This window comes from Lactuca virosa, chromosome 4 (assembly GCF_052849685.1).
Source record: "Lactuca virosa cultivar CGN04683 chromosome 4, Lactuca_virosa_CGN04683_v6, whole genome shotgun sequence".
Lineage (NCBI taxonomy): Eukaryota > Viridiplantae > Streptophyta > Magnoliopsida > Asterales > Asteraceae > Lactuca > Lactuca virosa.
The window spans coordinates 32,322,663-32,347,101 of NC_136429.1; the positions used below are offsets into that span (position 1 = coordinate 32,322,663).

Consider the following 24,439-nt stretch of genomic DNA (forward strand, 5'->3'; position numbering starts at 1 on the left):
GGCTAGGCCGATTTTAGAAGTGTGTATTCTCTCTAAAGTCATTCCAAAAGCATTTGGTGTTGTGTGAAGCATTTGAGGCATCACACTTGGGGTGCTAGGCTCACAAGGTTTCAAGGATCATAAGCAACAACAAGGTAAGTTATTCTATCTTTCATGCAAGTTAAAATTTGTTCCCCATGTATGCTAGATAGGAATATAACCTTGGAATTCAACTTTGCATGATAATTAGACAAACATAGATCCAAGGTTATTAGGGTTGCATGTACACTTAGGAAGTGTTAGAATGCTCAAAACCCATCAAATTTCACCCTCAGACCGATGGCCAGAGCGAGTGGATTATCCAAACCTTGGAGGATGTGCTTCAGGCATATGTGATGGATTTTGGTGGTAGTTGGGATACATATCTCCCATTGGCTGAGGTCGTTGAGCGAGTCATGGGTAGCATAGAGCTGCTACTTCGGACTACTAAGTTGGTCCAGCAGGTGCGTGGAAGGTTGCAGACCATGTAGAGCCGCCAGAACAGTTATGTTGATAGGCGGCGGTCAGGTTTAGAATTGCAGGTCGGGTATATGGTACTCCTGAAGGTGTCATACGATTCAAAAAGACGGGCAAGTTGGGCCCCATGTATCTTGGACCTTTTAGGGTGGTTTCCCGGGTGGGGAGGGTTGGGTATCGTTTCGATCTGCCCGAGGAACTGAGTCGGATCCACAATAATTTTCACGTCTCTCAGCTGCATAAGTGTTTGGTTGATGATTCCACAGTGGTCCCTTTGGAAGACATACAGGCGGACGAGCGCCTGAATTATATAGAGAGACCGATTGTCATCCTCGACAGGAAGACGAAGACCTTTATTAGCAAGGTTGTGAGCTTGGTGAAGGTGCAGTGGCAACACCACAAGGGTTCAAAGTGGACATGGGAGCTCGAGGATGAGATGAGGGAGCATTACCCTGAGTTGTTTTCGACGACGGACTTCGAGGACAAAGTCTGATTCAAGTGGGGGAGAGTTGTAAAACCCGTTTCAGGTATGAATCAATTTATTTCAATTTTATAAATTTATTCTTGGACTACCACGGTGTGGTGGGGCTTCACCACGACATGACATTATTTTCTTGATCGTGGGTTTAATTGAATCGCAACGGCATGAGATTGGGTGTCACGGCGTGGCAGCCGATTTTAGAGAAATCCTAATCCCTGGGCTTTGAGCCCTATATAAAGGACTTAATGGCTAGGGTTTCGGCCTCCATCACCCTCTCAAGACCTGAAATTGTAACCCTAGCCCCTCTTGTGTGATATTGAGTTTTTTGTGGTGTTTGGTTCCATTTTAAAGGAAGGAGTAGCCTAAAGATCAATCAACAACTCCTACCTATCCTTGGAAGCACTCTCTGGACCATTTAGAAGTCCCCAAGTCTCCATTTTGATGATTCTATGGTTGTAGATCTAGCTTTATTAGCTTATTTTGGTTCATAAGTGATGTTTGGATGATTTGATGTGATAAAGGTTGCAACTTTATGACTCTCCTGATTCCCATGAGCAATATATCTTGTGGATCTAGATTTTGGTTGAGATATTTAGCCTTGCATGAGTTTTGGTCACTTTTTTGCTCATTTTGACCTAAAATGGAATCTAGACATGCATTAGACATGCATGTCTATAAAGCACCCAACTTTATGCTAAATCTAATATTTGAAACCCCTCTGGAGTCGGTTTGGCTATGGACTTTAAGGAAAAGCGCTTAATGGTTAACCATGTCATGAGTTTTTCGCTTATTAGACCTTGGTTTAGAGATCTTGTCTTATTTAAGTGTCTTAATAGGTAAAGTTGGAAACTTTATCCATTAAGGCGTTGAGAATTAGTGGATCTAGATTTTTGAGCCTTAACATTTTAAGTTAAAAGCATCTTAACTCGATTAAGCTAATCAGACTGCTCACCACGTGGTGGGATGTCAAGTCCACCAAGCAAATTACACCCTTTGTTTGCAAATAAAACATAATATAATGGTAAAAAGGGGTATTGATCCTCGTGGAAATGGTTATATTCAATCACCAATGCAATCCAATAGAACTAGTGTAATAAAACTAACCAACTATAATTAAACTAGGGGGGTTGTTATTCCTTGAAAACTAAAAGACTTGAATAACTAAAAAGCTTGCAATTACGCATGATGGTGAGATTCTCAAATATTGGAGAGAATTGGTCAACCAAGGCAATTCAACACAATGAACATTTGTGTGTTTATCATTAGGATTCAATATGAAGCTTATCATTCATCCCAAATTGGTTATAGCAATCATGAAGCATTATATGCCAAGATTCCTCATACATAGTATGGAGGTTGGGGATGCCCACAACACACCTTCTTAATCAAAATCAGGATTCAATAAGCAACTGAACTCAAGAAAGTTGATTAGCCTTAAGAATGAAGGAATCCCCAATTCCTAGAGGATGTTAATGCTTACACATCCATAGAGGAGTCATGATCCATAAGCTAGAGATGATTTGTACCATCATAAAGCCCTTGTTCTAAGTAAATTCAATGATTCAATGCTAAACCAAAGAAATAAACCAACAATTGCTCATTTAAGTACCAAGCTCATGATCAAAGTATTAAACAAGCATAAGAAATATTAACTAGAATCATAAACATAAGATAAATGACAATCAAACATGAATCCTTCAAAACCCACAAATATCCAAGGGTTTTAGCCAAATTTAACCAAAATAAAGAAATTAGCCACTCATGGGAACAAGATAACAATGACAAAAGTGTTTTTTGCATCAAGAAACTAACAATTACTAGAAGAATGAGAAGAATGTAGATCAAGCTCTCAAAAATTGCCTCCAAGGTGCTCCAATGGTGAAAAATCGAAGTGTGGCTGCCAAACCTAACCCCCCAAGGTAAATGGTAAGCAAAATGACCAAAATGCCCAAAAGTGTGCAGTTGTGCGGGTACCCTTGCAGAGTTATACGACTGAGACTCCACCCTCGCAAATGATGTTGGAATGCTAGTGGCTCTTTTTCTCCACTACACCACCCCCACTACTCAAGATTCCATTGGTCCCCTCCACACCTCACATGATTCAAATTTGGCCAATCATCTTCAATCTTCAAATGTGGACTGTCCAAGCCCAAACTAAGAATCCAAGACCCATCTTCATAAGCCCACTTCATCCAAGTCTTCAACATTTTAAGCCCAAATCTTCTTTGATGTATTCGTAGAGCCCAATGACGCCTCTAAAGCCCACAAAGCCCGTCTCCAAGCTAATCCACAACCGCAACGAGCTCCAAAAACCTGCAAAATATCTCATGCAAAAGAGAAAGTACCTGATACGATCCAACATAGAGAAAAGAAAGGAAATGCAATGCAATAATTAACAAAAAGGACTAAAAATGCTAAAATAAACTATATAAAAAAAGAAATAAAACAAACTATCACCACGGTGTGGCACTAGGCCACCACGACGTGACGAGTAAGGGATCGGTCGATTGTTTTGTCATCTTATGTCGACACCGTGGCCAAGGAAGACCATGACGTGGAGGACAACTGTGTTTAACTTTGACTTTGATTTGGGTTGACTTTCGACCAACCCCTTAGCTTTGGAAGGTAGACTAAGAGTTACCTTGTATGACTATCTAGGTGTGGTGTAGCACTTGTATAGACTAGCAGTGAGAGCCGCAGCAGTTGATTATCGTCTGAGAGGTGAGTTCATTCACTATACCCGTGGGTCGAATGCACCAATGTCGGCCCACATGATTATGTTTGTAGGAGGATGGTTGCATTTGTGACACTTACTGTTATGCCTGTATATGTTTGTTGTTTTTATGACTCTTGCTGATATGATTGTATGTTTAGCTGTAGGGGCTTAAATAGACCCGATACCGGTTGAAAGAGACCGAAAGGGGTGAAATAGACCCAGTACCGGTTGAAAGAGACACATAAAATAGTTATCTAAACTGGATTTTTCTTATGTTTCATCTAAACTGGATTTTTCTTATGTTTCATCTCGTTCAAATATCATTTTCTTATGATTCTTTTGGATTTTTCTTAAAATAGACATTGATCTTTTAAAAATGTGTTAAAATAGTTATCTAAACTGGATTTTTCTTATGATTCTTTTGGATTTTTTCTTAAAATAAACATTCATATCGATATATAATTTTTTCAAAGTTTCATCTCATTTACATTCATGTGTACACACGTAAATCTAAACTGGATTTATCTTATGTTTCATCTCGTTTAAATTCACATGTACCTCTGAACTATTTTTTTGGTTTCAGAATATTTCAAATTCACATTTAGAATCTAATCAATCTATAGTTTTTATATATTAATTCATATTAAAATGGCTACTATAATCAACTTTTGCAAGAATTCTAGATATGTAAATGATCATATGAGAATGATAACTATTACAAAATATAAAAATAATTATAATACGTAGGATTACAATATGTTATGAGAATAGTAATATATTATTATCCTTTAATATTATCCATAATTATCATTTAACTAATTCACAATCTATTATTTTCATGCATATATTCATTCATATTTTAACACAAAATATATATAAAATACACAATTTAATATAGTTCATTCTCAGTTTAATACATAAAATTCACAACTTAAAAAATTCGGTATACACTAATTCACATATTTAGAGAAGTAAAAACGCAAACTCTACCACCACCGACTACTATACGATGCCACCAACCTCCCGTACCACCGTAGAAACCACCCCGCTAGGGGGTTGTCACCCCTTGGACCCCGCTACCAGGGGCGCTATCCCGGGACCCCCATGGTTCAGGGGCTTCACCCCTAAATAATAATGTACATTAAATCTTAATAAACTCACAAGTGTGCAATCCGCACCACTATTGCTTGTTCAATATTTATTAAGATTATATTGTTTAACAAATTAATCATGTTACACTTAAATAATATTAGTGATACATATCACCAACATCTCTTCTCTTTCTACATAAGTTGTCGAAAAATCTTCATTTGCCTCAACAAACTGGCCGATTTTTTTTTCACAAAAATTGGATTAGGCTGCTGCACTTTCTCTTGTCGCTCCGACATTGTACCTTACCGGAAAATCTTCATTAAAATTACAAATTCGTCGGAAATAAAATTTTAGAGTTGGAAATATATCTGAAAATGAGATGTGAAGAAAGTCCATATATTAATGATTGGTGGGTGGAAAATTAATAGGTACAGATTGGATAGAGAAGGCATTTTAGTTAAGGGAAATTGATGCTTGCCTTTGATATTGTTTCTTTATTTTTCAAAAATATTTCTTTATTACATTGTACTATTATATTTTATGATAAGTTCTGCAATAATTACATATTTTAGAAGCCATGAACTTGTATATTAAGGAAAAATAATGGTCCAAATTTTAGTCGTAGTTCAAAGTTCACAGGCCAACAGTAAAGGCAAACATCTCATCGTACCTATACGACATATATTCCCAAATTGCCCCTTGCTTACTGTAATTCCGTACTCTACACCTGCCCACGCACACGTATTGCCACCTCCCAGCAGCAGTAAAGCGTGTTGGTGGAAACAACCTAGAGCCAAATCAACAATTATTTCTCCTCTCTTTGCCCCATGTACTATTCTCTTATGCTATTTATGGTCCCTCTACTATCATCTTTATTATCTTTCGCATCTTCTAAATTGGCTTCTTCACCTTCTACTGTACATATTTTTTGTATCTCTATATTATTTGTTTTTAATCAAAACAAACTTGTAGTTTGGATGGGCAAATTGTAAAAGAATTAGCAATAGAAAGGTGAAAATAGAATTTGAGCATAATAGAAGGGGTTAGGAAGAATATTTACACATATTCGTTACACAACAAATGGTTCCTCAACACAGTAGCGGGATTCCCGGCCTCTCCCTCAAACGTTTCCCTTTTTGTAGTTACATGTATTCTTATTCAAATATTTTCTTTTACCAAATCAGGTACTTGTATAGTTGTATAAACGAATTATTAATAAATTCGTACCATTTGTGCTTGATAACTGATACTAATTACCAAGCTTTTGATGATTTTATCGATGGATGTTAAATGAAAGGTATATAAATAATGTTTTTATAGTATTAGTTTTCTTAACACAAATGCTGTTTGTCATATTAGTTAGGATGCAGAATCATACTCATAAGTCATAATGTCTAGGTTAACCATATACATTCAAATGATTGGTTTTTATACAACAGTTTTCTATATTTAAATGTTTAAATTATTGTGTGCAATGTGAATTATTATTACATGGTTGTGTAGATTCGCTATTCTAGTGTTCAGTAAGTACTACGTAATACTTTTTTTTTTAATATACACGAGGTTATTTATTTAAGCTTATAGTAAGTAATGGATATATACATATGTTATCGGTGACAAATCAAAGACGTATAATCATTGGTCTTAAGTGACTCAGTAAACAATGGTTAGATCGAATGAATCGATATATTTTTGTAAATAATTAATTAACTAAGAAAAAGTATATTTTTCTCATATGATAAACTGTCAATAATCTATTTGGTTTGCCATGAAGTGCGGAACTCTTTGACTAAATCAATGTTTTATTTTGTTGACTATAAATAAATATTATTCATTAAACTACCACAAGTGTACAAGTGTATAATTTGCATGGTCATTTCGTCAAGGACATTTTCAATGTATTATATTATTTATTTGGACTAAAAATGATATGAATATCAATTTATCTACAATATAAAACATTTAATTTTTTACATTAAAACATAGTATTTTGAGTACATATTGTTTTGTTATATCAATTTTCAGTAATATTCTACTTTCTATATGTTAACTTTACAAACTATTCACATATTTTAATATTTATAATAAATTATATTATTATATTATTTGTAATATGTTATATATTATAATTTTTCATTAACTGTTACAAAAACTTTCAAATCTTCCATCGATCAAGTGGGTCCTATTCTTGCATGAAGACTGACTTTGACATCTTTCTAAAGATCCCATCATATTTAAGTCCCTGTTTAAATAGAGCCGGTGTATGCATGTGCGTGGGTGTGTGTGTTAGCGAGAGAAAACTAAAGAGAGTGAGAGATCTAGAGATGCTGAGTAGTGTGGATGAAAAAACCAGAGTGAGAAAATAAATAATCCACAAGCTTATGTTGTTTATCCGGCGATGTCATTTTCCGGCAGAAGGCGGAGATCGACAATGTATTCATCGAAGGTGTTGCTCCTCGTCTTCTTTTCAGTGCTTCAAATATGGGTGTTGAGCAGCGATTGTTGCAAGGTAAGAGCAATAAGGATACTACCATCATCATTAAGCAAAGATCCAGACGATGTTAAAAGATTAGAGCTTTACAAGAAGTTCTTCAATGGCAGATTTCCTAAAATCATCAACAGTACTGGTACTATTTCAAAGGGCAAAGGCTTTCAAGAAAACAAAAGAAAAGTACCCAGTTGCCCAGATGCTCTCCACAACTAGAAACTTTTCGTCTTTTCTCTATATTCTGTCCCCTTTTGTTTTACAAGTTCGTTTATCATCCAAAATACCCACGTTTTTCCCACTACTTTTATGATATAACTTGGTAATACTAGGGTGAAAACCGTGGGTATTTTGGTATTTCATGGGCAAAAATGCTTGTTTTTTTTGGTTGGTAGATGAAGAACGGGATCCATGATGTATAAATATATACTATCTGAAACTTAATATTCATATACTGTACACTTAATTCTTGCACCTTCTGTTTTAGCTTTGGATATTCATTGTGTATTTGTATGTTTTGGTTATTTGGTGAATGGTCCCTTGGATCTACAAACACCATCTCAACAAATTTAATAATGGCTCATTTACTTTGACATGATTTGTCATCCATATGATCAGTACGCCCACACCCCCATGACCCATACCCTTGAGGTGAAAGTTCTATAAAGATGATGATCATTGTCAGATTTGTAATTAGAGCAATAACAATACGTTTACTAGATTCATGATATCATTCATGGGTGTAATAATGCATGCTAGAATCTTTAATTTGATCCTCTTGGACTTAATGATTGGTAACTTAAGGGTAGTTTAGTCATTACCAAACGGTTTTACTTTGCTATGAATTCACAACGTCCATGTAATATATGTATTAGATAAAAAAAGACCAAAACACATCGCCATTTACGTGCATGCACCCCATGACTTTTTATGTTTTAAGATCTGCAAATGATATATGATGACTGAAGCATTTGGCCGAACCGAATGACCGGAGATGATAAGAACAAATGTCAATAAGAACAATCAATCTTCTTAAATGATTTATCTCAAATTGTTATAGAATTCATAATCTCAAAACAAGTAAATAATGGTAAAGAAAATTTACCATATCTATAATAGTTCCAAATTATAATTACTTTAAAGGATAACAAAATTTAGTTTTTTACATATTTAGTCACTAAACGTACTTATTGATATACATTAACTTGTTGAAATTGTTCAAAAAGTAAAAATATAACTTCTAATATGGGTTTTAGGGGTGAGGAAAAACCGAACTGATAAAAGAAAAACCGCAATAAACCGCAACCGATAGTGCAATTTTTTTTTTTTGAAAAACCGAATTTATTAGTGCGGTGCGGTTTTTATCTAGAAACCGGACCACCAAAACCGAACCGCACCGCAATCTTATATATTGAACTTGATGGTAATTAGTAATTAGGTATTAGGTTTAATATGTGAGTTTGTCACTTTGTGTTTGTGATTTAATGATTATGTGTAAAATGTAAACACTATGTGGGCAACAACTTGCGGGCTTGTAACTTCTAAGCACAAATTGAATAAAAAATGATCTTGGGAATATGGGTTACAAATGAAGTGATCAAGTAAACAACATAAAAACTCAAAATTACAGCTTCTAAATGTGAGGAAACGAAATGGCAACATGTCATATAATCATAAATCTTCACATGAACACCACAGTTAAAAAAATCGTACCGATGGACATAAAAAACCGCACCATATGTTTGACACGGTTTAAAACCGAAACCAAACCATTGAAAAACCGAAACCGCACTAAAAACCGCAAAACCGAACCATTGAAAAACCGCACTCAACGGTTTCTAGAATTCAAAAACTGCACCTTGCGGTTTGCGGTTCGGTTTGGCCCTAAAACCGCACCATGTTCACCCCTAGTTTTGCTGGTTTCCGATTTTTTTTTCCAAACATGAATATTCCAGTCATTTCTCCGGCCAAACATGAAAAATAAAGTTTAGAAAATCGATTTCATCAAAAACTTAAGAACAAAATCGATTTTGTTCTAGATTCATGTTCATGGGTTCTTTGATTTTGTTCCACAATCATGGGTAAAATCTTAGTTCATAACACACACCCATATATGAGTTCTTGAACACACACACCCAACAAATCCATATACGAGTTCTTGAACACACACACACAGTCACACACACATACAAAGATGAACAAATTAGGAAGAACATACGTAAAAATTGATTTAGGGTTATGATTTTCAAAGATGAACACAATGGGAATAAGGGTTTGGCAGGTTTTTATTTAGGGTTATGTTTTTCGATTTACATTGAAGAACATTCCAATTTTCAACTTAGGGTTCCAATTTTTGATTTAGGGCTCCGATTTTCAAAGATGAACACATCATGCAGATTTAGGGTTTCAATTTTCGATTTTCGAAGATGAATACTCAAATTTTTTATTCGTGTTCCGAACACTATGTTCGTTCATGTTTTTTTTTTGTTCAAATTTTGTTCATAAATTGTGAAGAATGTTAGATCACATTCAAAAATCATGAATAACATTCAAATTTTGTCCAAAAATCAATTTAGAAATCATGACTCATCGAATCCGCCTTGGTTTTTTGGTATGGTTTATTCCCTGATGAACATATTCGAGTTTCAGAACTCGCCGGAAAATTCACTTGGTCAAAGAACATGTCCGGAAAAATCATGTTTGGACGTAAAATTCATGCTTGGATGGAAAACTCATGTTTGACAAAACCTACTATTACAAGTCATACTGGTATATGTTGAACAATTTCTACAAGTTCAACGGTATATAAAAGATAAACTTAGTGACTAAATGTTTACAAAAACTAAATTTGGTTATTCTTACAAGTCATTATCCATAATTCTTATAAGATTTTAATTTTGTGATTGATAAAAGTCTTATTATTATTGAATTGATCAAAAACCGATTACAGGAGATGATTATATACTAGGTGTATAATAGAATCCTAGATAAGGTCAAAAACTCATATAAATACTAGACTATTTGAAACAAGATATATACGAAGATAAGAATAATCTCAATACTCCCTCTCAAGTTGGAGTGTGTATATCACAAACACCCACCTTGCCACGGAGAAACTTGAAACGATCCGCTCCAAGTGCTTTAGTAAAAATGTCGGTTGTTTGAAATTCATACCGGATAGCAAGTGTTTTGATCTCCCCACTATTGACCTTTTCACAAACAAAATAACAGTCCATCTCGACGTGTTTTGTCCGTTTATGATAGACTGGATTTGATGCAATGTGTCTAGTAGCTTCATTGTCATACATTAGAGGTGTAGGACCCACTTGAACAACATCCAATTCTTGAAGGAGCCACCTTAGCCATAAAACTTCACATATAGTGCTAGCCATGGATCTATATTCTGCTTCTGCCGAGAACCTCGACACCATTGTTTGTTTCTTCGTTCTCCATGAAATCGGAGAACCTCCAAGATTAATAAAGTACCCTATGTATGACCTTCTAGTAGTAGGGTAACTTAACAAACTAGAATCAAAATAACCAGTGAGATATAAAGTTCAGTTGAGGAAAAGAATAAACCTTGACCAGGAGTGGTTTTTAGATAGCGAAATACTCTATGAATTGCATCCATATGAGACTTTCGAGGTTTTCTCAAGAACTTACTTAACTGATTTACTGCAAATGTTATTGCAGGTCGTGTGACTGAGAGGTCGTCCAACCAATCTTCTGTAACGCGAAGCATTGACTTCTAGAGTTTCATCATCTTTTCTCAACTTTATGTTTTGCTCCACTGGAAAAGCATTGGGTTTGCTTTCCGTAACACCACAGTCTTCATGAATATCCAATGTATACTTTCTTTGACTAATAACAAAGCCTTCTTTCGAACGAGTGACTTCTACTCCAAGAATGTATTTGAGTGGTCCCAAATATTTGATACTAAAACAGTTTTGTAAGTGATCTTTCACTTTGTTAATTACATTAGTAAGATATCATCAACATAAATGGGTACAATGACATGCACCGAGTTTCTTCTAAATATAAACATGGAATGATCACATTTGATTTGTTGGAAATTGATCTCTATAAGAGCTTTTGTGAACTTTTGATACCAATTTATGTAGGCTTGACGAAGACCATAAATTGACTTTTATAACTTGCAAACCCATTTTTCATCCTTCTTGCAGAAACCTTGAGGCACCTTCATGTAAACATCTTCCTCAAGATCTCCATGTAGGGAATATATGTTCACGTTATTTGATGTACTTCTCACTCTTTCTTTGCAGCAACGGCTAAGGCACATCGAACATTCACTAATTTAGCTACCGGTGCAAATGTCTCATGGAAATCTATTTATTCGATTTGAGTGTATCCCTTTGCTACTAATTTGGCTTTGTACCTTTCCACCTCACCATTAGGCTTGTATTTTATTTTATAAAGCAACTTTGAGTTGATAACTCTCTTTCCTACTTAGGACCAAGTGTCATTTTCTTCGAGGGTCGTTATTTCTTTCTTCATTTCCTCTATCCATTTCTGATCTTTTACAACTTGAGTGAAGTCTTTTGGTTCTTTATTTAAGGTGATTGATGCTAAGAAAGCCTGGTGATTTTTTGAAAATTTATTATAAGAGACAAAATTGGAAAAACGATATACCGTGGAGTCGACTGACGTTGAAGAGCCTGAATTGAGAGTGGGATTGGAGGCGTTGAGTGATGGTGGAAGACCTGTCATGGAATCGTCGAGATGCTTGGGTTTTGTGCGAATACGTGTACCAAGCCTTATGCATGTTTCTTGATTGGTTTGACCAGGTGTGTCTTTAGTGGAAGACTTACTTTCATTCAGCTATGTACCTGAATTATGGGCGATGAATCGTTGGTTTGTAGGCTTTCATAACTGATGTTAACGTCCTCATCTGGTTGATTCATAGTAAAATTACTATTGTTTTGTAATTTTCCGAATTCATCAACAAAATGTTCGTTGGGAATCATCTTATGTCCTTCATATTTTTTCGCCAAAAGGAAATTCATCTTTGACAAAAGTAACACTAGGAGTTATATGGATTCTTTGATCTTTCAAATCATACAACTTGTAGCCTTTAGACCCATTGGATATCCAAGAAAAATGCAGGGTATGACTCTTTCACCAAACTTATCTTGTCTCCCAAGTACATTATGTGCATAAACTAGGCAACCAAAAACCCATAAGTGTTCATACGTAGGCAATTTTCCAAGGAGAATTTCATGTGGAGTTTTATCTTCTAGGTTGGGTGTAGGTAATTTTTTGATGATATACGTTGCAGTTAATATGCAATCACCCCAAAATTCAATTGGTAGTGAAGCTTGGAAACGTAATGCCCTCCCCATTTCCAACAAGTGCTTGTGTTTTCTTTCAAACACACCATTTTGTTGTGTATATAGGGACGAAGTTTCTAGAAGTATACCTTTATCCTTGTAGAATTCAAGCATAAATCTAGATTGGAATTCAGACCCATTATCATTTCTTATTCTTTTGGCATTCTTCTTAAATTTCGTTTCAACCATTTTATAAAACGTGATTAATAGTTGAGTTGTGTCATACTTATTTTTCATCAAATACACCCATACCCCATGACTATAGTCATCAACAATTGACATAAAATAATAGGTACCATCAAGGGAAGCATGCTTGTATCGACCCCATAGGTCAACATGAATCAAATCAAAACATTCTATTGTTTTCAAAAAAACTAATTGGAAACGGAAGTCTACTTTGTTTTGCACAAATAAAATAATCAAAAAATTGGTTACAAGTACCTATATTTCCTAATTGTTGTATCTTGCGCAGTACTACTCCCTTTGAAGTGCGCCTTAGTCTTCTATGCCAAACACCATGTAAAATCCCAAAAATCATAGTAACAATTTTTATTTTTCAAAGAGCATTTTTGTAACTGCCCAAAATAAAGGTGAAATTTTTTCATTTAAAACTATTAATTTCATTCGTTGATTGTACCAAAACCATCCATCATTGCAATATTCAAATTATCAGAGTACAATTATTTTTAATGCGGAAAATATGAGGGCAGGATGTTGTGTCATCACGCCGAGCCCTTCCGTTTTGAACTGAAAGTACCTGAAACCATAAACATAAATTGTAAGCACAATGCTTCGTGAGTTTCCCCAAAGTACCACATACCACACATAAAAGAAAATAAATGTTATGGGCCAAATCATAGTCTTATAATCATTTCCTGCCATGGGCAAAACCATAGTCTTTTTGTGCAGGGTCGATGGCCGAATCTCGGTCTTACATACAAGTGTCAGGGGCCAGATCCTGGTCTTTCATATATGTAACATCCATAAAATTCATGAAAAATTTAAACTTTTAAAACGATCCACAAAACATCATTGTTTACAATTTAATTTTCAAAGCATGTTTAATATCAAAGTTTTCCCAAAATCATGAATCAAAACACGAGGAGGTGCACGATCACGCCTTCGTCTTCCCGCGATCATCTAAGGTACCTGAAACATAACCCAAAATTGTAAGCCAATGCTTAGTAAGTTTTCCACCAAAGTACCAACACATACAAACATATAACAGTAACAAACAACATACATATAGAGCATTCAGCATGACTGGACCGCCTTACAGGCCTTCAGCCTATCTGGACCGCTCTCCGGGCCTTTGACTTGACTGGACCGCCTCGTAATGCCTACAGTCTATCCGGTCCGCTCCGGGTGCCTTGGCCTTTAGCACAAAGCCGAACCGCCTCAACCCAACCAACCATGACATGTCGACATATACATAACTAATAAACATTTAACCAGACATCAAACAAATAGACACATTCACAGATCACGATCGCAGGCTAACACCCTAACTACTAGGGTACATATCTAACAAACCACTACAATACACTCCATATGATAAACCAGGATAACAATCCAAAGGGCCGGCCTTGGTGCCTTCGACCCAAAAGTATAGTGAGGAAAACTCACCTCACAACTGAACAGAACTGATGAGGCCCGACTCCGAGTCTCAGCTCTCTACACAATACCTATATCCACCAAGTGACCAATTCCATCAAAATCCTAAAATACCCAAAATTCCCTCAATGTCAAACTTGGTCAAACTCAAAGTCAACTGGTCAAACCCACTAAACTAACTGAGTCAACCCAGCTGAGTCAACTCAACCGAGTCAACTCAACAAGGGCTGACTAATGGAAGTACGTGCGACGTATCCCAGAGGTACGCGAAGCCTCGCATTGACCAACTTACGGGGTGCCTGACCGAGTACACGGGGCGTAACCTCACAAACTCCAAAACTCCATTAAGTGCTTAGTGGATTAAGCACTCAAGCCATACTTCAGATCTATGATCCAAATGCACCCTAGAGTCAAAAAGTCTCCAACTTTATGACTTTACACGTCAAAAAAGTCCTTAACACAAGGTCTTAATCCATTAAGACCTTCTACAAGATGCATGGGCAATTCTAGCCATTGGGACCTCATTTTTATGGCTTAGGACCCTTCCTAGGGTTGGAAGGACAGCTCAAAACGACAATAACCAAACATGCACAAAATGGGACCTTTGGGACAAGAAAAGCAACATAAAACTTCCAAAAATGGGATCTAACAACCAAGACATCAAGGTATAGACTTTATACCTTCTAGATCTTCACAAGAGGGCAAAGATCCCAGATCCACAAGCTTGTTTCTACTTCAAGGCTTCTTCATGCAACTTCTTCTTCCTTTCACACACCAAAAACACACTCTTGAGCTCAAAACACACACTAAGGGGCCAGGGTTTTTCAAAAACGTCTCAAAGGATATGGAGGCTGAAAAGGTGGAGAGAAATGAGCCATAAGGATGCTTAAATACCTCCCAAACCCTAAAATTTAGGGTTTCCTCCTAATATTAGTACGCCCAACGTACTAGGGCGCGCCCTAGTACGCTCTGTGTACCTTCATGTACGCTTAGCATACTCCTCCTGCCCAAAATTACAATATTGCCACTAGGGCTTCAAGGCACCTTCTCTTGGACTTAGGGACCAAAATGTTATATAATAAAATTATAAGGATGAATTTAGAAGTACCTGAACATCGGAATGTTACAATTCTCCCCCACTTGAACTAGACTTCCTCCTCGAATTCTGCTGCGGTGAACAAATCTGGATAATGCTCCCGTATCTCGGCCTCCGGCTCCCAAGTCCACTCGGAGCCCCTCTGGTGCTACCAATGTACCTTTACCAAAGGTACTTCCTTGCTACGCAAAACCTTTACATTTTTTTCCCAGAATAGCTACCGGCCTCTCAACATAGTTCAGGCGCTCATCGACCTGAATATCATCCAAGGAAACCACTATATCCTCATCCAATATGCACTTTCGCAGCTGCGACATATGGAAAGTGTTGTGAATCTGACTAAGATCCTCAGGAAGATCCAATCTATACGCAGCCTTGCCAACCCTAACAATCACTCGAAAAGGACCAATATATTGGGGGCGCAACTTCCCCCTCTTAATGAAGCATAGCACACCTTTCCAATGTGAGGCCTTCAGTAATACCATGTCGCCAACCTGAAACTCCAACTCGGATTGGCGTCAGTCAGCTTAGCTCTTCTGCTGACTCTCAGCGGTCTGCAGTCTCTGCATGATCTACTGAATTAGCTTTGTGGTCTGAAGGACCACTTCGGTTTGCACCATAACCCTGTGACCAACCTCTCCCCAACAAACCGGGATACGACATCTCCGCCTATACAAAAGCTCAAAAGGGTGGATCACCAATGTTGGAGTGATAATTGTTGTTGTAGGAGAACTCCGCAAGAGGTAGGTAGGAGTCCCAGCTCCCACGAAAATCGATGACACAGGCCCGTAACATATCCTCAAAGGTTTGCATCGTCCTCTTACTCTGGCCATCGGTCTACGGATGATAAGCAGTGCTGAAGTGCAACCTTGTGCCCAGTTCCTCATGAAACTTCTGCCAAAAAACGGGAGGTGAACCGAACATCACGATTTGAAACAATGGAGACCAGAACCCCAAGGTGAGCAACGATCTTGCAAACATACACATCGGCCAACTTCTCAGCCGAAGAACTCTCCCGAATCGCCAAAAAGTGGGCACTCTTGGTCAATCGATCCACGATGACCCAGATAGCATCAAAACCCTTTCCCGTCCTCGGCAACTTGGTGATAAAATCCATCAAAATCTACTCCCATTTCCACATGGGAACCTCCGTAGGCTGCAGCTTGCCATGTGGCCTCTGATGCTCAGCCTTGACCATCCTGCAGGTCATGCATCTCTCCACATACCAGGCTATCTCTCTCTTCATACACGGCCACCAGTAGCTTAATCTCAAATCCTGATACATCTTGGTGGCCCTGGATGAATAGAAAATCAAGACTTATGAGCCTCCTCTAACATAATACGTCTCACCCCACTAGACATCGAAACCCAGACCCGACCACATCGGGTCAACAACCCACGACTATCCAAGACAAATATGATAGTCTCACCCCTAAACATCTATTTCTTCCAATTCTCTTCCCGAACACCCTTGGCCTAAGCCTCCCGGATCAATCCCAAAAGCGAAGAATCCATTGATATCGTCATACACGACACTCCATCTGAAGACCCAGCCGACTTGTGGCTCAAAGCATCTGCCACAACATTCGCTTTACTCGGATGGTAAAGGATCTCGCAGTCATAATCCTTGACTATGTCTAGCCACCTGTGCTGTCTCATGTTCAGGTTCGGCTGATCCATAATATGCCTCAGACTCTTGTGATCCGTGTAAATAATACAACGGACCCATACAGATAGTGTCTCCAAATCTTGAGGGCAAAAACCACTGCCCCCAACTCTAGATCATGGGTGGGATATCGCGTCTTGTGCGGATTTAGCTGTCGCGAAGCATAAGCAATCACTCGTCCTCTTTTCAAGAGGATTGCCCCCAAACCGGTGATGGATGCATCACAGAACACCAAAAAGTCCTGAATTCCCTCCATAATCTGTGCCGAAGAGTCTCAAATGTGGACTGCTGCTCAGGGCCCCATCGAAAATCCACCCCCTTCCTCGTCAGACGAGTAAGGGGTACGACAATCTTGGAGAAATCCTGAATGAATCTCCTATAGTACCCTATCAAACCCAAGAAACTCTTGATATCCGAGGGAGATTTCGAAACCTCCCACTGCATCACGGCCTCGATCTTGGCCGGATCGACCAAAATCCCATCCTGGTTAATGAGGTGCCCAATGAACTGGACCTCTCGTAACCAAAACTCGCACTTTGAGAACTTAGCATAAAGTCGTTCTCACCTCAAAACGCCCAGAAGCTCGCGTAGATGCTCTTCATGCTGCTCTCTGGCCTTGGAATACACTAAGATATCATCAATAAACACAATAACAGAATGATCAAGCATCGGCCTACAAACCTGATTCATCAAATCCAGAAACACTGCAAGCGCATTGGTGAGCCCAAATGGCATCACCACGAACTCGTAATGCCCATAACGAGTTCGGAACGCAGTCTTCTCCACATACTCCTCTCTCACTCTGACCTGATGATACCCATACCTCAGATCTATCTTGGAGAACACAGATGCACCCTGCAACTAATCAAAAAGGTCATCAATCCGCAGGAAGGGATAACAGTTCTTCACCGTTAGCTTGTCCAACCCCCGGTAATCAGTGCACATCCGATGTGAACCATCCTTCTTCTTGACGAACAAAATTGGCGCTCCGCACGGAGAACTACTCGGTCTGATGAATTTATTTCCTAGAAGCTCCTGCAGTTGAGATGACAACTCCAGCATCTTAGGCAGTGCCAAGCGGTACAACGCATTGGCAATAGGGGCCACACATTGCACAAGGTCGATCCTGGACTCGACCTATCTCTCGGGAAGCACACAAGGTAACTCCTCCGAAAACACATCTGTGAACTCCCTGACAACTGGGACCTCTAAAACTGAAGTCTGATCCCCAACACGCGTATCCACCACATAATCCAAGTAGCCACACCCATGCTGAATATACTATTGAGCCCTGGCCGCCGAAAAAAACCCTAATCCCATCATGGTTCCCTCTCCATAGATAACCAATTCTCCCCCACTTGGGGTTCGAACTACCACGCGATGTCCCTCACAATCAATCATAGCACCAAACAGACTCAACCAATCCATACCCAAAATCATGCAAACATCCCCCATGGAACCCTCGACCTGAGCCTCCCAAATCAAATCCAGAAGTGAGGAGTCGATGGTCATCCTCAAAAAATGCTCTCGAACAGGAGTACCAACCGCCTTATGGCTCAAGGTGTCGGCGACCACGTTGGCTTTCCCTAGATGATAAAGAATCTCGCAATTATAATCCATAACCACGTTAAGTCACCTGTATTGTCTCATGTACTAATTCGGCTGAGCCATAAGATATCTCAGACTCTTTTGATCAATGTAGATGGTACAATGGACCCCATAGAGATAATGTCGCAAAATCTTGAGGGCGAAAACCACGGCCCCAACTCCAAATAATGTGTTGGATACCTAGTCTCATGAGGCTTCGGTTGTCTGGATGCATAAGTTATGACCCTGCCCTCCTGCATTAGCACCACCCCTAAACCCGTGATTAGCACATTACAAAACACCACAAAATCCTCAACACCCTCAGGAAGGGTCAAAACTGGGGCCTCACATAACTTCCTCATCAGGGTCATAAAAGTAGCCTGCTTATCAAGCCAAAATGGAAATCCACACTCTTCTTCGTCAGAAAAGTCAGTGGATCAACAATCTTGGAGAAATCCTGAATAAATCTCCAATAGTAACCAGCCAACCCTAAAAAACTCCTAATATCAGATGGGGACTTCGCGACCTCCCACTACCTCAATCTTGGCCGAATCGACCAAAATCTCGTTCTAATTGGCGAGGTGTCCCAGAAATTGGACCTCCCGTAACCAGAACTCACACTTTGAGAACTTGGCATAAAGCCTCTCCTGCCTCTGTACTCCAAGTAGCTCCTAAAGATGCTCCTCATTCTGCTCCCTAGTCTTGGAGTAGACCAGAATATCATCAATAAAAACAATGATCGACCGGTCAAGCATAGGTCTGCACACCTGTTTCATCAAATCCATGAACGTTGTCGGTGCATTGGTGAGCCCAAACGGAATCACCACAAACTCATAATGACCATAACTAGTTCGGAACACTGTCTTCTCCATGTCCTCCTCTCTGGCTCTAATCTGGTGGTAACCCAACCTCAGATCAATCTTGGAGAACCAAGATGCACCCTGAAACTGATTGAAGAGATCATCAATCCGTGGGAGTGGGTAACGATTCTTCATTATCAACTTGTTCACTCCTGATAATTTATGCACATACGATGAGACCAATAATTCTTCTTTAAAAATAGTATTGGTGCTTCCTAGGGTGAACTGCTCAGTCTGATAAACTGCTTGCCCAACAGCTCCTAAAGTTGAGAGAACAACTCCTGCATCTCTTGTAGTACAAGGCGATATGGCGCGTTAGCAATCAGGGTCGTACCAGGGATCAGATAAATCATGAAATCCACCTGCCTCACGGGAGGCAAACCATGTAAATTCTCCAAAAATACATCTGAAAAACTCTCCCCTCATCTCGAGTATCGACCACGTACACGAGATAACCCGGACACCCATGTTGAAGATACTGTCGAGCCCTGCCAGCTGAACAAAAAGCTGAACCAACCTTGGTACCTTCGTCAGAAATAGTTGGTTCTCCCCAACTTGGGGTTCAAACTACCACCATTTGTCTATCACAGTCGATCATGGATCCAAATTTTCTTAACCAGTCTATCCCTACAATCAGGCACACATCCCCCATAGGGATGGGAATCAAGTCAGTCGAGTAAGACTCCCCGAATATCTCCAAGGTACAATCCCGAAAAAGAATTGAAGAAAAATCTCTCTATTCGTTGACGATAGAAACTCGCAATGGACACTCTAACTCCCTAATAATCATATCAAAATCCATACTGAAGGATTGGGATACAAAAGACCGACTCGCACCCGAGTCAAAAAGCACAAGAGCAGGCATATAATTCACTAAGAAGGTACCTATCAGAATACAAGCATAAGTATACAGGAAATAATTGAACTGAATAATAAATGGATACATACCAGTAACAATGCCACACGCCACCCTGGCTTCCTCTGTTGTGAACTAAAAAGTACGACCCCTTGCCTTCGGGGGCTCAACCCTCCCCTGGCGCCCATCTATGATCCGAAGAGTGGCTGGAGTTGATGCATGTATCGGCTTTACAGGAAGCAATGGACAACTGGCCTTCACATGGCCAACTTGATCATAGTGGTAACAAATCCTGGTGCTTGATGGTGAGCCCTACTGGCGATAATACCTTACATAATGCCCCTCCTTGCCGTAATTACGGCATATTGTCGTTGATCGACACACTCCCTCATGAACCTTCCCGCACTTGCCACAAGTATGGATCTTCTGTCCTCCGGATCGCAGATCAGTAGGCTTAAACCGCTTCGTCATTGGCTAAGTTTGAACAGGGGTCTGCTTTTTCTCTCTCTTCTAGGTCTTAATCTTAATCTCTCTCATCCGAACGAAAGATTGCAAATCGGAGAGGGAACTATATCTCTAGGTCGACACAAACTCACAAATCTATGTATTGAGCATGCTCAAGTAATAGGACATTTGAACCTACTCCGAAGCAGCATACTCGGGGAAAAAAAATGGCTCTTTCAGTAAACATCTTGGTGATCTCCATCACCGACTCTACCATCTACTTCAGCGACAGATACTCTTGGGCTAACCTCTCCCTCTCAACCAGGGGAACATACTCAATGTGTAACATATCATAAAACTGCTCCCAAGTCACTGTGGCTTTCCCCGTAGGAGAAGAAGAAACGATCACCAGCTTCGACCAGTCCTTCGCCCCCAGACAAAGAAGGTTCAAGGCAAACTTGACCTTCTGGTCCTCTAGGCATGAGCATGTGAAGAAAAATTGTAACGTCCGTGTTTCTACGCTAGGCATTAATGATGATGTAATAGTCTAGGCCAACCTTTGTAACTTGTTTTGAAATAATAAGATGTATTATTTGAGTATTATGTGCTTTATGCTTAATTATTATGATTTAATAAGTTAAGGATAAAAATAAGCGTCGAAAATAAATATTATATGAACCCGATATCTATGAATAAAGTTTTAGTGGTTGAAACAAGGATTCCGTAAATATAAAGAATACCGAAACCCGAGTTATAACGAAGAAGTTATGACCTGTCGAAGTTTCACGACAGAACCGGCACGACGCTGTGTGACGTAAAAAGTGAATTTACGATAAAGTACTTTTTAGCCTTAGCGATCTAAATGAAAGTTGTATTATACGTTAAACCGAGAGCCTGCATAAAAAGAATGTCCAAATCTGACTTCGTATGAGGAAGTTATGAATTTTCTAAGATTTGGCATAACAGTATGCAACCCAGAATTCGAATTATAGATCGTGCGATTTTTATCCGACACAACCTAAACGAGAATCGAAGATCTCGTTGATAGTGGTTCAACGGTAAAAAGATAGATGAAAACGGACGTCGGATGAAGAAGTTATGAATTTTTAATGGACTTATCCTGTCCCGGCTTGTTAAAAATATAACTTTAAAAATAAAGTCAAAATTAGACGACGGAGTCTAAACGAAAGTTGTAGAGAATGGTCTCACCTACGCGTGGATATAAAGAACGTTAAAAATGGAGTTCGTATGCGGAAGTTACGAATTTTTGAAGTTTGAAAAATAGTTTCTCGAAGGAGTATGCCCAGCGTACAAACGAGTACGGCAGCGTACTCGGACTAGCTTCGCTACGTGTTAGTAGCTTTGACACCTCCGAAGTCCGGAAACCAAACAGAAGCCACGTAGCCACTACGCCCAGTGTATGAGGTTCGTAAGCCCAGCGTAATCGCATTTTGCTCGGTCCAGAAGAAGCCACGACACACCCTTCGCATGCTTGACACGTTGATGACACGTCCGAAGTACCCCGCTCCTCCGTGCAGCATACGCGAGTACGCCCAGCGAAGAACTGAACGAAGCGATACGCCCCACATACTAGGAAATTACGCCCAGCGTAATGAGGAGCTTCGGTCCCCTATAAATAGGATCCGAAGTCAGCCGAGTTAATGTTACAAAATTTCATTCTCTTTCACCATCTACTCCCTTTTAGCCTGTTCTAAACCCCCCCAAAGCCTAGTTTACTATCCTAGCATCGTAAGCAAGCCCCGGAGAGCCCAAAGATCCTGAGAAGATAAATTTTTCGAGTCGAAACTCTGTCCGCATGAAGCATGGTTTTTGAGAAAACATATCGGTTTCATCGAAAAAGATTGTTTTAAGGGACGAAGTGTTGTCCAATCACCGTCTTATCAGGTGAGTGTATAGTCACTTTCATCTTACACATAGATATGAAGTATTTTCTATAAAATACATGTTATGTGTAATTATATTGTTTGTTTATTTGAGATGGGTGTTGAAAAGATGTTTTATACAATTTTAAACTGTATATGTATTTTTATCTACAAATATGTTGGGTAAAACATGGGTAGGTGAAATAGTTTATGTGTGTTAAAATGATGAGAGGCCTCGATGTTGTTGTTTCAGTCATCTAGCGGAGTATAGATGACGACCACGGACCTTTGTAGACAGTCCAGTGGAACGCTAGCAGGCTCGCAACCTGTAGGTGTTTATGAACTTAGTGTTCACCGGTATACTCCATCCCCCACATGGTTGCCTTATTTGACATAAATTGCTGAGGAATCTCTGAATCAGTGTTGTCACCCCGATGAAAATCCTTAGGCTAGGTCCCTTATGATAAGTGTTTAGGGACGTAAAGTAAGGATAACGGGAACGGGTAATCAGGGTTATTGTTGGTTGATGAAATTAATAAATTTATTGTTGGTTGATGAAATTAATAAATTTATTGTTGGTTGATGAAATTAATAAATTTATTTTTGGTTTATGAAATTAATAAATTTATTGCTGATTGATGAAATTAATAAATTTATTTATTGTGGGTTGAAAACCCTATATGCTCACCAGGCTCCCAAGTCTGACCCACTCAGCTTTTTATATTACAGGTAGTGGACCTAGAGCATAGTTGGATGATCACGAGGGATTGTTGGATTATAGGCTAGTAGATGTAAATAACTGTTGTAAGACTTATAATGTACTGTTTATGCTTTTGGTCTGTATCAGAACATGACATCCCGATGTTTTCTTATATAATGAAAATACATTTGTTTAAGAAATGCTTTGATAAATTTTTATCATATTTTGTTTTGGGGACAAATTCCACAACACCTTTTGGAAGATTACTCTGATTTTATTTTAAAAGCATAAATTAAATCGGTCTTTTCTGGCCGAGAAATTTGGGGATGTCACAGTTGGCATCAGAGCATTAGTTTTAGCGAACTAGGAATTGGTAGGATTTCTAGACTTAAACTTAGAATGCTAAGTGATGATCGTGAGATGAGTGTCTACCATATTTTAGACACGAGCACCAGTATATTTCAGGAAAGATGACTAAAATGCTTTTATGTGCTAAATGCTATATGTTTGCCATATATGATGTTATTTGTTCGGATCTATGGTCTGTTGCCGACCGGATCTGGAAACCTTATGTGTTCAGGATTCTAAGCGTACGACTACGATATTAGAACTAGCATATAAACTTTTTGGAGTGATAAGGAGAATTTAAATATCTATCATGAATAAAGATCTAAATTTGCCTAATTTGGTGTATAGATCAAAATGGCAAGAACCCGAAGTGGAGCTGGAAATGCAAATAGAAATCAGCAACCTCAACCCCAAGTGATGGAACAGGTGCCTATAGCAGAAGCTGCATAAGAACCAGTCACAATGACTGGTGTACAAGCCATGATTCGGGCTATGATGGCCGAACAAAGGGAAAAGATGAGACAACTATTGCTGAATAATAGGGATGAACCCTCAATGCATGTCGAACAACCTGAACTGAATGACAGACAGTTAGAAGAAGGGGACGATAGTAGGACTGTTGGTCAAGCGGAACCCATAGAGGCAAAAAGGAATAACTCGGAGAAGGAAATCAACAGAGATGGGCGTATGTATAAGAATTTCTTGGGCACCAAACTGCCAAGTCTTGCCGGAAGCCCAAAACCTGTAGAGATTATGGACTGGATCTCC

The 24,439-nt window shown here is 38.9% G+C and overlaps 1 protein-coding gene across 1 annotated transcript; it reads left to right on the top strand.

Moving 5' to 3' along the window:
- Positions 1 to 7,182: 7,182 nt before the first annotated feature.
- CLE27 (CLAVATA3/ESR-RELATED 27) lies at positions 7,183 to 7,488 on the top strand. Its single transcript, XM_079041524.1, has one exon. The coding sequence runs from the start codon at positions 7,183 to 7,185 to the stop codon at positions 7,486 to 7,488; it is 306 nt and encodes a 101-aa protein (XP_078897650.1).
- The last annotated feature ends 16,951 nt before the right edge of the window (positions 7,489 to 24,439 follow it).